This window comes from Ambystoma mexicanum, chromosome 4p (assembly GCF_040938575.1).
Source record: "Ambystoma mexicanum isolate Mex_15411 chromosome 4p, UKY_AmexF1_1, whole genome shotgun sequence".
Classification (NCBI taxonomy): Eukaryota; Metazoa; Chordata; class Amphibia; order Caudata; family Ambystomatidae; genus Ambystoma; species Ambystoma mexicanum.
The window spans coordinates 1,093,872,071-1,093,886,407 of NC_090927.1; the positions used below are offsets into that span (position 1 = coordinate 1,093,872,071).

Below are 14,337 nucleotides of genomic sequence, written 5' to 3' on the forward strand. Positions count from 1 at the left end.
AGGTGGAAATGAGACCCGCTGAAGGCTGCACCTATTGCGGTGGAGCGTACCCCGCGCAACGCCTCTGCACCAGATACCCCTGCTGCACCCCTCCCTTCGCTGCCTGCTCTCTCCACCACTTAACACTATACAAAAAGCAAGACGATTGCTTGTGCCAGAACTTGAGCGCAAAGAATTGCCTACAGATACTGTAATACCTGCAAACCAAGGGAGCTGTGAGACTTACGGACTCGCCAATACCTGCCACATTTTCCAGTTCTGTGCTTCCCATCAGGACTGGCTCGAGGTGTCGTGCATGGAACTGCGAAACCTGGCATCTAATAAGTGAAAATAGTTGTATTATTTTGTTTGTCTAGTCCCCTTGTTTCAAATGCCTGTGGGTGAAGTTCCATGGGCTGAACGTTAAAGAGTGGGCACTTGTATTATAGGAAGGGAGCCGAAAACGTGTCTTTCTTAATTCTTCGCAGTGTTGTTGGTCTTTATTTTAATCCCTAATGTCTGGGTGGAAGGCAATCTTCACATTTCCTCTGCTATCTCCTCGAACCAGACTGCATAACACGTTATAAGTATAGACTGCTCACCCTTCTACAGTGTCACTGCAGCCCAGCAGGAACAGAGGCGATGAGAGCTTCACCCGGAGAAGCACAGTTCTGAGGGCGTGCCTATCACAGAGGAAGTGTGTGTTCCTGTCACGCCATAATGTGATATGCTCTGAGAGAAGAACGTTGGCCTATCCATTTGAAGTGCTCCGGCATTTCTCATTCATCGCGCAGGTTGCTCTATGAACTGAACACGAATTCTTGCAAGTTACCATTATACATTCTTAGCACAGTACGAGTTAGGCGAAAGTTCGGCACTAAATCCAGCAAAAAATAGTCCTGAGGAATTATCATTACCGCCACTCGGTCAGTCGGAATTTCTGCCTGATTACGAGTGGTGGTGGCGGCGGCGTAAATTACCCATTTATTTTGGTCTATTGGACCAAATGGGGCTTTATTTGCTGAATTACAACGGCAGAATTACACCCGCGATAATTCCACCAATTTTGACGATTTTTCGGCGTTCAATGGGAAGATTTACCTCCAGGACTTTCCTGGAGGTAAATCCTCCACTCAAAACCCAAACTCATAATTTGGCGTTGTGGTAAAATTGGCGGTAACTCTGTTACTGCCAGTGGTCGAAGTGAACTAAAAGAAGTAGTGGAACTATGTTCCCTACTGGCCTGCACCACTCCCCACAAACCCCATTGATTCACCCCCTCCCATGCACAATACAAACCCCAAAACACATTCATTCGCCTGATGTTTGAGGGAACATCCAGTGCAGCACACTGAAAGTGCAAGTTTCAACACCTTTATTTTTAAACGAAACCGTTCCGGAACGGTTTCTTTTTAAAATAAAAGTATAGGAACAGTAAAACCTGTTAAAAAGAAGTAGAGGAGCACCGCTCCCGCCCATTTCAACTACTGGTTACTGCCAGTTTAACCACTTACCACCTAACTCGTAATGAGGCAGTATTTCTTGAAAGAAGTGTTTTAGTTTTAATCGGATGTTCCTATTAAATACAGCATTCAATGTTATTGTGTTAGGTCACACTAATTGGGTCGTAAATATAATTCAAATATCACCAAACATAATAAATGTCTTTTCTGTTTTATAACCAGCTCTTTTTCCATGACGTCATTGTTGCGAACACTCATTTGCCGCTTAACAAACGCACACTACATTAGCTGCTCTGTCTTTCTTCAGGATTGTTACACAGACAGGAATCGAGACGTGAAACAGGACCCCCGTCAAGATTACCGGCTGGAGTACGCCCTGCAGAACAGCACGCATACTGTGCTTGCCTTCAGCAGAGACCTCAACACCTGTGACCCAAACGATAAAGTGATAACGGTAAGTGTGCTCAGTGGGGGGAAAGGGGAGGCACACAAACAGCCAAACCTACCACTGCATGTCTGGCATACAGTCAAATCAAACAGGCATCTGTTAAGCGTACATTATGGAGGAGGAGATCCTTATTTTTATTGCTATATATTGCAAAGCTTTGAATGCACCAGTGCTCAAAGTTGTTACATATGAATACAAACACCACCAGTACTAGGCAACACTTGCTTTTACTATACCATTGATGGCAAAGTACTGAATGTTTGAAGTCAGGGTTTTGGGGCCTCATTACAACTCAGGCGGTTAGGGTTTTACGGCGGCGTAAACAGCGCCGACCCTTACCGCCTGAGTACGAGGTCCCTTAGCGCCATGGCGGACTTAACACCTGCTTTTAGCAGGTGTTAAAATCCATGGCGCTAAGGGACCATGGAGTTAATTACGCCACCGTAATTTACGGTGGCGTAATTAACGCCTTCCCCACTCCCATTATGCCCTATGGGGCAAAATGGGAATGGGGAAGGGTAAATGGGAAAATGGGGATTTACCGCCCCGCCAAGGTTGGAATGGGGCGGTAAAGTCACGGCCCAGGCGGTAACTTACCGCCTGGGTCGTAATGAGGCCCCAAGTTACATTTTGTGTTTCACTTTTCATTCTGAATTTAATAGGTGCGCATAAACTTTGTGCTTGCCTGCTATGTACGTGGTTTAAAAAAAGGTTTTTCAGCAGCTATTGTGCTTCCTGTTGTTCCGCAGAGAGTGTGCGTCCATGCATGTATTCCACACTTGCGGGCCGGTCCATGCATTTCTTTGCACGGTTCAGACTGACTTTGCACTGCTGAAAAGTGACTTTGCAGTGCCGACGCAAACCCTGATTCATGGAACTGTGCAAAGTGTATTTTTGCAGTGCAAAGTCAGTGCAAAGTCAGTGAAAAGTAATAAACTTTGCACAATTGCATGAATTAGGGTTTGTGTCGGCAGTGACTTTGTCGGCAGTGCAAAGTCACTTTTCAGCATTGCAAAGTCACTTGACTGCATATTGTTGTCCTTGGTGTTCTGCATGAGTAGCGGGTTCACATGTTTGGTATTTTAACTGTGTATTGTTGTGTGTAGCGTTCCATGCGATTGACAGGTGGATACATTTATTCTTCGTGAGCTGTGATTGGTTATGGTGTCTGTGGCCACACCTCATCCATAACAAACCTATTGGCTCCTCTGGACCTGCTGCTCATGAATACTCAATGTTTTTTATTTTTCATTTGCAATGCATATGTTAGTGATTCAAGACCTAATGCACATGTACAAATAGTTTGATAATTTTTAGTTTGTGCTATTAGGTAGCAGAGCAATTAATAAGCCGAAACTGTTGCATTAGAGTAAAGATAAGGAGAGATAAGGAGAGATAATTGTCTGGCTATTGTTGGAATTACTGTTGTAAGTGACTTGTAAGTTCTTGCAGGCAAATTGCGGTTGGGGCGCTGCGTGCCTTTTGCGGCCTTGAGGGATCAGGATTTTTATGGGCCACGGATGACTCTGACTCTCTGGCACCAGCGGCATCGCTAGGGCGGGAACTGGAGGGGCCAGTGCCCCCCCTCTGAAATGATGGGCCCCCACTTGTGGCAAGCCTACCTAAGGCGAGCAGTGACCATGTTCTCTGTTCGTGGTGTTATTTGTGACACTCACTGAAGCAAATGTCTGCATATCACACGGCAATACACCTTTTGTCTCAAACCTAGTAGTGATTGAGCAGCTTATAGCCCCTCCCATCAGAATGTAGCAAAGAAACTGCGAATGATGGCCCATTGGTCACTGAATTGTTTCGTGCCTGCATTCAGATGGGAGGGGAAGTGCAGTGGGGTGTGGGTAGTTGGTGTGCACAAAAGCCTTTCTGCAGGAGTGCTTGTGACGTCACACATTACCTTACATAGGCGGCCCTCCTACTTTTGTCTGTGCCCCCGTACTTTTGTCTTTGGCCCCCACTGTGCCCCTCGTAAATTTGATTCCTGGCAACGCCACTGTCTGGCACTAGGAAGGTTACTGAAAGCCGGCGAAAGTTCGAGAAGGGACTGGGAGTCATGGTGCCCAAACCAGAGACCGGCGATTGGTATCCAAGCCAATCAGGGATGTCATTTCACCAAAATGCCAGGGGTAGCGGAAGTGATATCACATGACCTGTGACCTCTGATGACATCACAGGAAGTGATGTCATTTACCCTGCCCCGAAGTGACATCACGGGAAGCGATGGAACATGACCGTTTACCCCTTGACAAAACAGGAAGGGCATCACATAGCATTGTTTCTAAGTGCACTATGAAAAATATGGTTACAATATTATTGTAACGTGATATACATTTCATACAACAATGGATCACCATATGTATCAGCAGAAAAAAAACATGCTATAACTGCAACTTGTGAAAAGCAAAATACATAGTCTGAAATGGATGCTTATTCTACTGTAAAGGCTTTTTGGAGTATGTTGTCTGCATTGTGAATTTGGTGCGTTTAAGAACAGAATAAAACAATAAGTCACCCCATGAAGTGTGCCTGAAATAAACCTTTAATGAGTCTAGCAATTGCTGTATGGAATTCCAGAAAGAAAAGTAGCTCAAATAGCCACATGACATTTGCCACAGCCCAGGAGCTTCAATGTGTAAACAAAAAAAACAAAAAAACGTGTTATTTTTGTAATTATTTTTTAGGGGCAGCAAGACAGAGCACAGGGGTAGCAAGTGTGACCCCTGGCGACCCCTAAATGATGTCCCTGAAGCCAATATGAGTATGAATATGAAGCATGCATCCTGATAGGGCTCTTTAAAGGCCCCAGACAAACGCAGATTCACACAGTGAACAATAGGATGGGCACTGCGAAGCCAGAAGGCTTGTCGCAAGGGAGGAGGGAGCCTAGCAACTTCTTACCCCCCAAGAAATGGATTCTACTGTAGAAGCAGAATCGATCCCAAGGCAGAGGTCGGAATCTGGTGCCAATGCTCCTGTGCATGAACATGAGCCTCCCCTAGCGACAGGGTCGGGGGTTGAATCAGCGACTATCCTGGCGTTCAGCCAGGGAACCGCTGGAGGTGAGCCCCTCTCAAGGCTTCTGGCACAGACACAAGCTAATGTATCAACACAGGAGTTGGATCTCGTAGTTCTGGCACGGCATATATTTACAGTGGACAGGGGATGCAATCCGGCAAACTATGTTCAGACTGACAGATCAATTCTGGAGGCTCTTGAGCAATCTATAAATCGGCTTTACGCTGAGAATTGTCAGGGGGGGGTGCCCCCTGTACAGTATGCTGTCCCCGGGTGTAGCCCCAAGAGTGTTGCTGTAAAGCGATATCTTGTTTGACTCTACGCCGAAGCAAGTTCGGACTAGGGCAGTGCTGTATGTTGGGTCCCCAGGTAAAAATGGGGATAAAAACTGGGCCAGCCAAGCCCTTGCTCAAGAGACCAGAGAGACACAAGAGGTCTGGGACACCCGGCAAGTCAGGGGAGCTGGGAGACCAGGGTAGTTTCACCTGCCCCCTGGAATTGTGGGAATCGTCTGTGAAGAGCGCCCTAAGGACCACACTGTGTAATTCCCCCCTTTACCGTCTTGCCGGTCAGCTAACATCACTTGCTTAAGGAATCTCTGTGTTCTCCTAATGGTTCACTGCTGGAGGCTTAAAGTCCTGTGTCCCAGCAGGGTGCAGGAGATACTTCCGTCCTTTTCTCCCCCATATCTGTGTATGAGGACTCTTCACGGAATTTAGAATAGGCAATTAAAGTAATTAATGCTTTGGAAAATGCAAGAAATAAAGATTTGGCAGGTTTGGACACATGCATAGAGATTATGGAATGGCTTATGGAAAGTGACCTCAGAATCAATGACTGGGTTCCATCAAATTATTCGAGGCAATCGAATCCCTGTATAAATTAGCCTAAAGCGCTGATCGCCAATGGAGGCAACCCCACAAAGGGAAGGAAATACGTTGCTGCTAAGGATGTCTGCAGCAGGGCATTTACCTTCCCCAATGATTGAAACAGCAAGCAAAACTCAGTGTACTTTGTGAGCACAGGGTTGTTTCTACGAGCATGGCGGTTTTAGTATCTCGAGGAGACCCGATTATCTGTCCGTGCTCAGGCACTGTCTCTTCATGATCCTCTTTCCACTCTAGTAATCCGATGATGCCCAGCAGGCAGGCGGATTTACCTCACATGTCAAAGACTCCTGAGAATAATCTACTGACCCTACTGACCAGTTGGCGGGCTGGCGAAATCTGAATATATTTTGCTCCTTCAAAGGCTTGACTCACAGCAATAAGAATGCATATAAAAGATTTTTGTTAAATGCCCTGTCTGAGATTTGGTGGGTTGAGGATTTTTCATTCAGGGTATTCTCGATGTGTCGCATACTGTCTGACTGTATGTTTTGTGAGGGATGTAGTGTTTGTTTTGGTTCTGCAATTTCATACATTAGACAGTGTGTGCTCAATTGCCAGAACCTGCTAAAAATTCAGAGGTATCCATCTACAGGTTGATTCAAAGTTTACTGTTTCGTCCGTCCACTCCATGACTCTTAGCAAACACTTACACAAACAGTCTGCAATACGGGACGGCATGTGGGTTTTGGGGATGTAAGTCTCTGCACATTTGTGTGTCAAGTGTATAAAGCTGTGAAAAATATGAGTAGCCATATTTTGGGTTTGTTGGGCTCTGGTACCATATCAAAACAAACAACAGAAAGTGTGCATCAATGTATCTGTTGCATTCCCTCAAAGGGGCTTTAACAATTGGTACGGGGAGGGGGTTCACGGCAAGCCCTCTGAGCTCCAAAATAGTATGCTGGACTATTGCTATAGAGTGGATTGAGTGGTCAAGTTGGGCGGATATGATCTGTCTCAAAGAAACGTGGCTGGAGGGTACATCTTGTTTGCTGGAATTTGTCCTGGATTTTAAGATACACTCTGTGAAAACCTTGGTATATATTGTCTAAATAATTGTTTCGCTGGATGGTCCAGCATTTACTGTAAGGTAGGGACTCAACATAACTTTTGACACACATTGACATTAGCTCTGCTTAATATTATAGTTAGAGAAGCCTGCCTCGCTCAATCCCTATAGAGGTAGTTCGAAAGGAACTGTGGCTGGGTTCTTTGAAAACAGCAGCCCAATGGAAAATACTGAGTTTGTTGGGGAAATGTATGAGTGCTAACCCTCCCCCATGATTGAGAGGATTAAGCACAAACTACTACATGGAGATAATAAAACACGGACTACCTGGGGGAATGAGTGTAGAAAGCTACGCACGAAACTGAAACTGCACCAATATCTAGCAGCTGAGAACAGAAAGCAAGGAGTGATACAACCATATCTAAGGAAATGGCCTGATGCAAGGATTAGAATGACATTTATGCGAGTCCGATTCACTCTTTGCTGGACAAAGGAAATCATATTGGTGAGAGCCAAAGACGAAGTTAGTAATATATCATGCAGATTTTGTGAATATCAGACGAGCGAGGTGAAAGAAACTCTCTATCATCTGTTTACCATCTGCTCTGCCTTCACCCAGGAAAGGACTTTGGTCACTTTCTGGAAACATTTAGAACTCTAACACTGGTTAAAATTCCTGTTGAGCGGAGAGCAAACTTCAGTGACAATTGCGATGGTCAATTTTTTCAGAAATCTGCTGTCGGAGGCCCTACAAACAACAGCTACCTAACTAGATTTCTTTCAGAAGGCCAGTTGAATGGATCTAAAGAAGCAATTAGTTGGAGGCCCGGCTCTTACAGTTTTGCGAAAGGTTTAATGTAAACTAAAACTGCAAATATAGCTAGAGAAGCATTACTACAAAATACATCGAAGTATGTAGTTGAAAAACTGAAGACTGGTATCATTGTTCCGGTACAATGTCAATCAATGTACTCTACACTAATTTAAGTGGCATCTGACTTTTCATCTCTTATGCACATCTTCCAGGAGATGTGTCGGGCGCAGGGCAGGGGTACACAGTAGAGAATTGGGTGTAATACTCAATTTTGACAGTAGTTTGGTGACTTCTAAGTGAGTACACTGTCTCACTGTTTCAAGACCCACAGCCCAACTTTCTTAGGGAGCACATTTTCTTTAGGGTTTAAGAGACTGGCACAATTTCCTACAATCCCATTGCATGCAACACAGTGGCAATAGTTTTGAGGATGCACACTTGTAATAGAGGAGCTATCAGAGGGATGGTACAATGAGAGAGATGCACCCTGTTACTGCTGCATGTTTGAATTAGCATGGCACCTTGTATTCAGATAATTCAACCAACTCCATATTTTGTCTGCTGATTCGCCAGGCAAGTTTGAGTTTTCACTCCATGTGTATCGCCATGATGTTTTCATTTCTAAACATTGATTTTGAAGGACCATTACACCCGTGGGTGTAGCATTGTGTCTGTGACATATTCTGTTAGCATGATTAAAGCCTCCTCTTTGGCAAATTTTAAGATCGGTAGCATTTGATTCAACTGCCTGATGGAGAATTTTGGATCTATTTTTGAAATATGAATAAAATAATAGGTGTAGTAGGCAGAAATGGTTTCATGCTAGGCCATACAGTGTTGCCCAACTTGTAATACAGTCCATAGCATCCAAGGCTTTTTTATTTCACATTAAGTAGTGGCCACTGGTTGTTTTTTCTATATACTATGGGCCCGAATCATGGAATAATCTGCATGGAAAAAACGTGCCGTACGTGCGTAATCGCATGCTAGTCATCGATTCATGGAACACAATGCGCAGGGCTTACCTGGGACTTGCGAGGAATCTGTGCTGGTCCACCACATCACTGCGACCCGACGAACGCTTTGTATGAGACTCCAAGAGAAGGGCCTGCCGGGCCTGCGCAGCCACCTAAAAATGGGTCTTAACATGTGGAATGAGGAAGAACAAGCAAAAGTGTGGGGGTTACAAGGGACGTTCCAACGTCAAACAATTGCACCACCCACACGCGCACAAAACAAACGTATTAATGGAATTGAACAGGGAACGCCGGCACTCGAAAAAGCACCTGCAATTCCAGAAAAACCTATGCCACACGATAACAGGCGTAAAGGTCAATCCGAACACTAACAAATGCATAAAAAGCATGCACGATCAACAAACGCACAGATACAGCCACGATGAATGCACCATTTGTTGCAGCAATCATCCAGAAACACTGCAGTAGGAGGAGGATGTCCAGGGTCCGGATCTTCCACCCAAGGACCAGCCTTTTTTGGGATGCCTGAATACCATGACTATGGCTGGTATAGGCTCCCCCCATATCCTCCTTTACCTCATCACGGAGTAGGAAGATGACCTCACATCACCCACCATGTGCCTCCAAACACTGAGCCCCTTGCAAAAGGTGCTCACTGCTCTGCATTTGGTGGCCACTGGCTCATTCCAGCGGATCACCCCCATAGAAGGTGGCATCTCCCAGGCCACTCTGCTTACACCGGGTGTTGGCAATAATAACTGCACGTCCTTCTGTCCACCGGCTTATCTATAGGGCCAGAACACTGCAGAAAGGCATGCAGTGGTCCAGGATTTTTATGGGGTGGCGCACTTCCCAAACGTGCTAGGTGCCTGATTGCACCCATGTTGCTCTACATCCATCTTGAGCAACAGAGCACATCTACCGCAAATGGAAACATTAGCACTCTATCATTTTTCAGGTTATGTGTAATACCAAGAGCATCATTACTGAAGTGTATACCAACTCTGCTGGTAGCACACATGATAGTTACATCGATAGTTACATCTTCAGGATGTCCACGCTACACTGGGCCCTGGAAATTGGGAAGCATGGCAACACATGGCTCATTGGTGAGTATGAATGGCCATGCACATGCATGCATGTTGCACACAGACCAACAGACACTGTCAACAAACGACAATGACAACCATGTTCACCTCTATTGGGGACAGTGCCTACCCTCTGAGCACATACATGATTATGCCCACACGCAACTCCAATACACCTACCGAGGTAAGGTACAACACTGCCCAAATTGCAACTCGGGCATAGTGGAGCACACAATTGGAGTGCTCAAGTCACGTTTTGGCTACCTTGACCACTCTGGTGATGTGTCGCTATATGCGTCACCAGTAGTCTGCAGGATCATTGTGGCAGCATGAGTCCTGCACAATGTTGCAACACAGCATGGCGTCCCAGCGGACATGCTGGTGGCACCCCATCCTCACCCACAGGCACACCGCTTGCATATGGCTGGACAAAGGGCATGTGGAGAGGCTGCATGTACCCAGCTTGTGAAATTTTATTTCACCCAAAATCCTTCCCCTGTGGATTGCACACAATCCCACCAAATCCCAGGTGCCATTCAATGATGACAAAGGGTCAATCCACTGTGCCCACAAACCCACCCTGCGAAAGTGCCCTTGGAAGTGCACATTTGTATGCATCCCAAGTAAAAAGATATCTCTTTTTGTGTTTATAAAAGAAACACATTGAAGATGGAGGACACCACTACCACTATGCCAACCATTTAATGAAATCACCCCTTTGGCACCCAAAAACATCCCATATGACTAACTAACATACCAGTCAAATGTGGAAGCAGCGATAAATCCTAAAATATCATGCCTGAGCTGTAAGCCATACATGGCCTCAAAAATTAACATGGACACAAAATACAACAAGCACAATGCCATATAGCTGCACCAATGTCCTAGAATGTGCATGATGCGCACACACATGTCCATTTTGTGGGGTGTAGAAAAGCAGTGCAGTATCGATCCACATGTTGCTCAATTTGTCAACATGAGCACAATAAACCTCATCCCACAAAAAAAAAATAACAAGAGGCCATTTACAATTGTGACAAAGAGGGTGACACACCAGAATTGCCACATCCAGACATGCAGCAACTAAAATAGCCATTCCATAACGATCAAGATAAATGCACATCTTACTTGTCCCCTTGGCATGCAACCGACAATCAAATTTCATCCCATGAAATAGCCATCATTCCCTGATGGAAGGAGCTGCAGACAATGAACAAAATGAAACAATGCAGCTAACACATCCATGCACCCACAAACTCAAGACCTACGTGCCCCCCTCAATGACATACAAAACATGCAAACAACAACTCACAAGACAAACATCAACATGTGTCCTAGCACACATACAGCAACACCTGCACACTGCATGCAAATCAAACACACAAAACACACACACTGACAAACTACAACCCCCACACTGCCTGTCCCCCTGAATGACACGCAGCAAATGTGCATGTCACGTATCCGCATTCACAAGACAATGGCACATACACAACGCACACATCAGTCAACATGCTGCATGAAAATGAGAAGACATCACATATGCAGCTAATTGAGTCCACAAAAAAGCAAGGACACCCCAGGAAGACTACCAATGACATGACAAGGCATGCCATCACCTGCATAGTATTGAGACAGTGCACTGAACACAGTCATGGGAGCCCGTGATGCAAAGCACAAGAATGCAAGTATACAAATACTTCTTGCACTCCAGGCAAGATCATGCTTGACGCAGCAATTCACAGAGGCTGATGTCAGACTGGAAGGCTGGCCACCGAAGCAACTGCCATGGATGACATAAGTAGACAAGGCAAAGCAATGTGATACTGCAAGCACGGATAAATGGATGCTAAACGTAGGATGCAAAGTAAAAGTGCAACGTCAATGCAGACTTCATTGTGACAGCATACAATTGGTCCAATTGTGCAGTCAATTGAATCCAGCAGTAGCATGCACCCAGCTGCGTTCAACTTGAAGCTGCAAACACCATGATGCAGCATGCATGAGACATGCGTGTGAAAACACCAACGCCGCAAAAAATAATGTGCTGGTGCACAACATAGCATCCCTCAAATGTGCATCAATGGTTCCATGTTTGTGGCTTGTAACTGGGGCTGCACACCATAATTGGGGAACCCTAAGCAAGAGAGGCCAAATGTGCTGTCGAACCATTACCCCACAAAGATTGCTAGGAATGTGAAGTGTCACTCAGTACACATGGTCAAAGAGCAATGAGACACACACCAGCACAACCATCAACACCTGCCACAGGCCACAAACTGCTGGCCCTGCCACTAACTCCCAACCACCCAAGAAAGGCCCACACAGTTGGAACTCCCACAATTCTGAATATGAAACCAGTTGCCCCACCATTCCATAGAAACAACACCATGCCCACACCTATCATCAGAACCAGACCGAGTAAAAGATGCACCCATAAAGTAGTACTGGTCCCCACAAGACAAGTAAATCCAAAGTGATCACACACAGTGCAAGACTCCCAGCCAAACACCACAAGTGTTTGCAAATGCCCTTCACTTACCTGTGAGGGGAACCAACTGCCTTGCATATGACCCATAGGGAGACACATCCGGTAAATGCAATGACATGCATAGTAACAACAGAAAGAACATGCACAAGCATGACAACACATGAATGGATCCTGAAAATATGCAGAGCGCACCCACTGCAGAAGCACCACAGAGTGAAAGAGGGTGACATGACATAGCCTGTGATCTGCCCATTAATGCAGCGTACCACAACAGAGAGGGGAAGAGAGAGTGACAGTGAGAGGGAAGGCCAAGTTAAACACACATCAAGGAGTACACTGCCTGGATTAGACATGGCCAGTGACATGCACTACACCACAGTAAGTGCGGGCATAGATGAATTGACCGAGGGCGGTAACACAGTGACATGACTAGCACTTAAATATCCATCCCGGAATTAAGTAAAGTTAAACTTGCAACAAACATGGTGACCAATGATGCATGCTCAACACTCACTGACTGAGCCGGCACAGTGTGAATCCCGCATCACCTTCACCAGGAAGTGTGTCTCCAAATTATTGACAGAAGGGTCAGTGCCTGGTAGAGGGCATGAGTGTCATGATGCCTACCCCCGGGCATCAGGACCAAGCCCATCAGCTCTGGGAGCAGGCATCCAGACACTTATTAAAAAACCAACAGCCCTGGCTGGGGGCTGTTTGGGTTCAGTCCTGGCGCCTTAGGCTCCAGGCTCATCATAGAATTCAGTCCTGGCGCCATAGGCGCCAGGCTCATAGATTTTACTTACCTGATGCAGACCATGCTGCCAGTGAATTCAAGCCAACGTGAGGCCTGGATGGGAATATTTTATTACAGGGACGATTTTTTACTCGGGCGTGGTTCTAGGGAACTTCTTACCTGGAACTACTTTGGAGGCTATTTAAACCACACCTGAACAACAGCACACACTTCACGTTATTCTGCATCCAGCAGCGTAACGCTCACCGTGCCTGCAGTCTGCATCCAGTCTTCTGCCACGCCCGCCTCGAATCTGGAGCTCCTAAAACAAAGAGGAAAGAAAAGGACAAGGTTAGAAAACAAACTATTTTCGAATTCCTCACCTGATTCCGGATCCATCTCGCCTCCGGACCTGGAAAGAACATAATTTCTGTATGCGTCGCATCTCCAGCTGCAGCGCCACGCCATACTCACCAGTCCTCGCAGCATCTTTTGATTCGGCGCTGCCTCCATCATTTCTTCGTCGAACTCCGGCACCTGGGGGACAAAAGAAAACAACAAGGTGAGCCGAGAAAACCAACAAATATAACCTTATCACCATAGACTTACCAGATTTACCACCGGAGGCATTATTCTATAACTCTCCACATCTTCATGTGCCGCACCTGCAAAGAGAGAGAAAACAACACGTTAAACAAGTGCAACATTTACCGGACAGCGTCGGGTAATACAGACTCTTACCTGAGCTCCACCAGCTGCCACGAGAGCATCTTCTCACGATCTCAGCTGCAAGACAAGGAAGGAAGGGGGGACAAGAGTGAAACATCAGACATATTGAACTCTATGAACTTGATACTTACAGGACCTTGCCAGGAACCTCAGAGTCAATACTCTCCGGAACTCTCCCACGCCTTCAAACCAGTGAAGTAACTGGCATCAACGCGCCCCTGCAATCCATGCAGGATGGAGAGCTCATCTTTCAAGAATATAAGGTGAGATTGCTGAGAGGGCACTTCGGAGTTGATTAGTTGGGAGGACTGTGGGGGGGGGTGCCATCACTTGAATCCACGGGTGGCTAAATCCATCTCTCCACTTGCAGGAGAATACTTCTACGGGTCACGCAGACGAGATTAGGAGGGCCAGTCCAGTCAGTCATCTCTGCACTACGCATCACGTTGGTGGAGACTGCAGCCGTCCGGATCCGACCGACGCCCCTGTGGGAGCCAGGTGAGCCTAACAGAACGGAATCCTCTCTATAAATCCCCGCCCGGGCGTTATGGAAACCTCCGAAACCGACCAACTGGCCCAATTATTGGGGGAACTTAGGGCAGAAGAGCACTCCGCTCGCCAAGAGACTAATGCCCTCAGGAGAGAACTGATTGTCTCAAAGGAGCGCACTGACGATCTGGCTAGGC

The 14,337-nt window shown here is 46.2% G+C and overlaps 1 protein-coding gene across 1 annotated transcript in view; it reads left to right on the forward strand.

The window, feature by feature from the left end:
• MOXD1 (monooxygenase DBH like 1) overlaps positions 1-14,337 on the forward strand; it is a 713,108-nt gene that overhangs the window by 299,108 nt on the left and 399,663 nt on the right. The window contains exon 2 of the mRNA XM_069606682.1: positions 1,750-1,896. Within this exon, the coding sequence (XP_069462783.1) occupies positions 1,750-1,896 (147 nt within the window). The remainder of the gene's footprint in view (positions 1-1,749; positions 1,897-14,337) is intronic.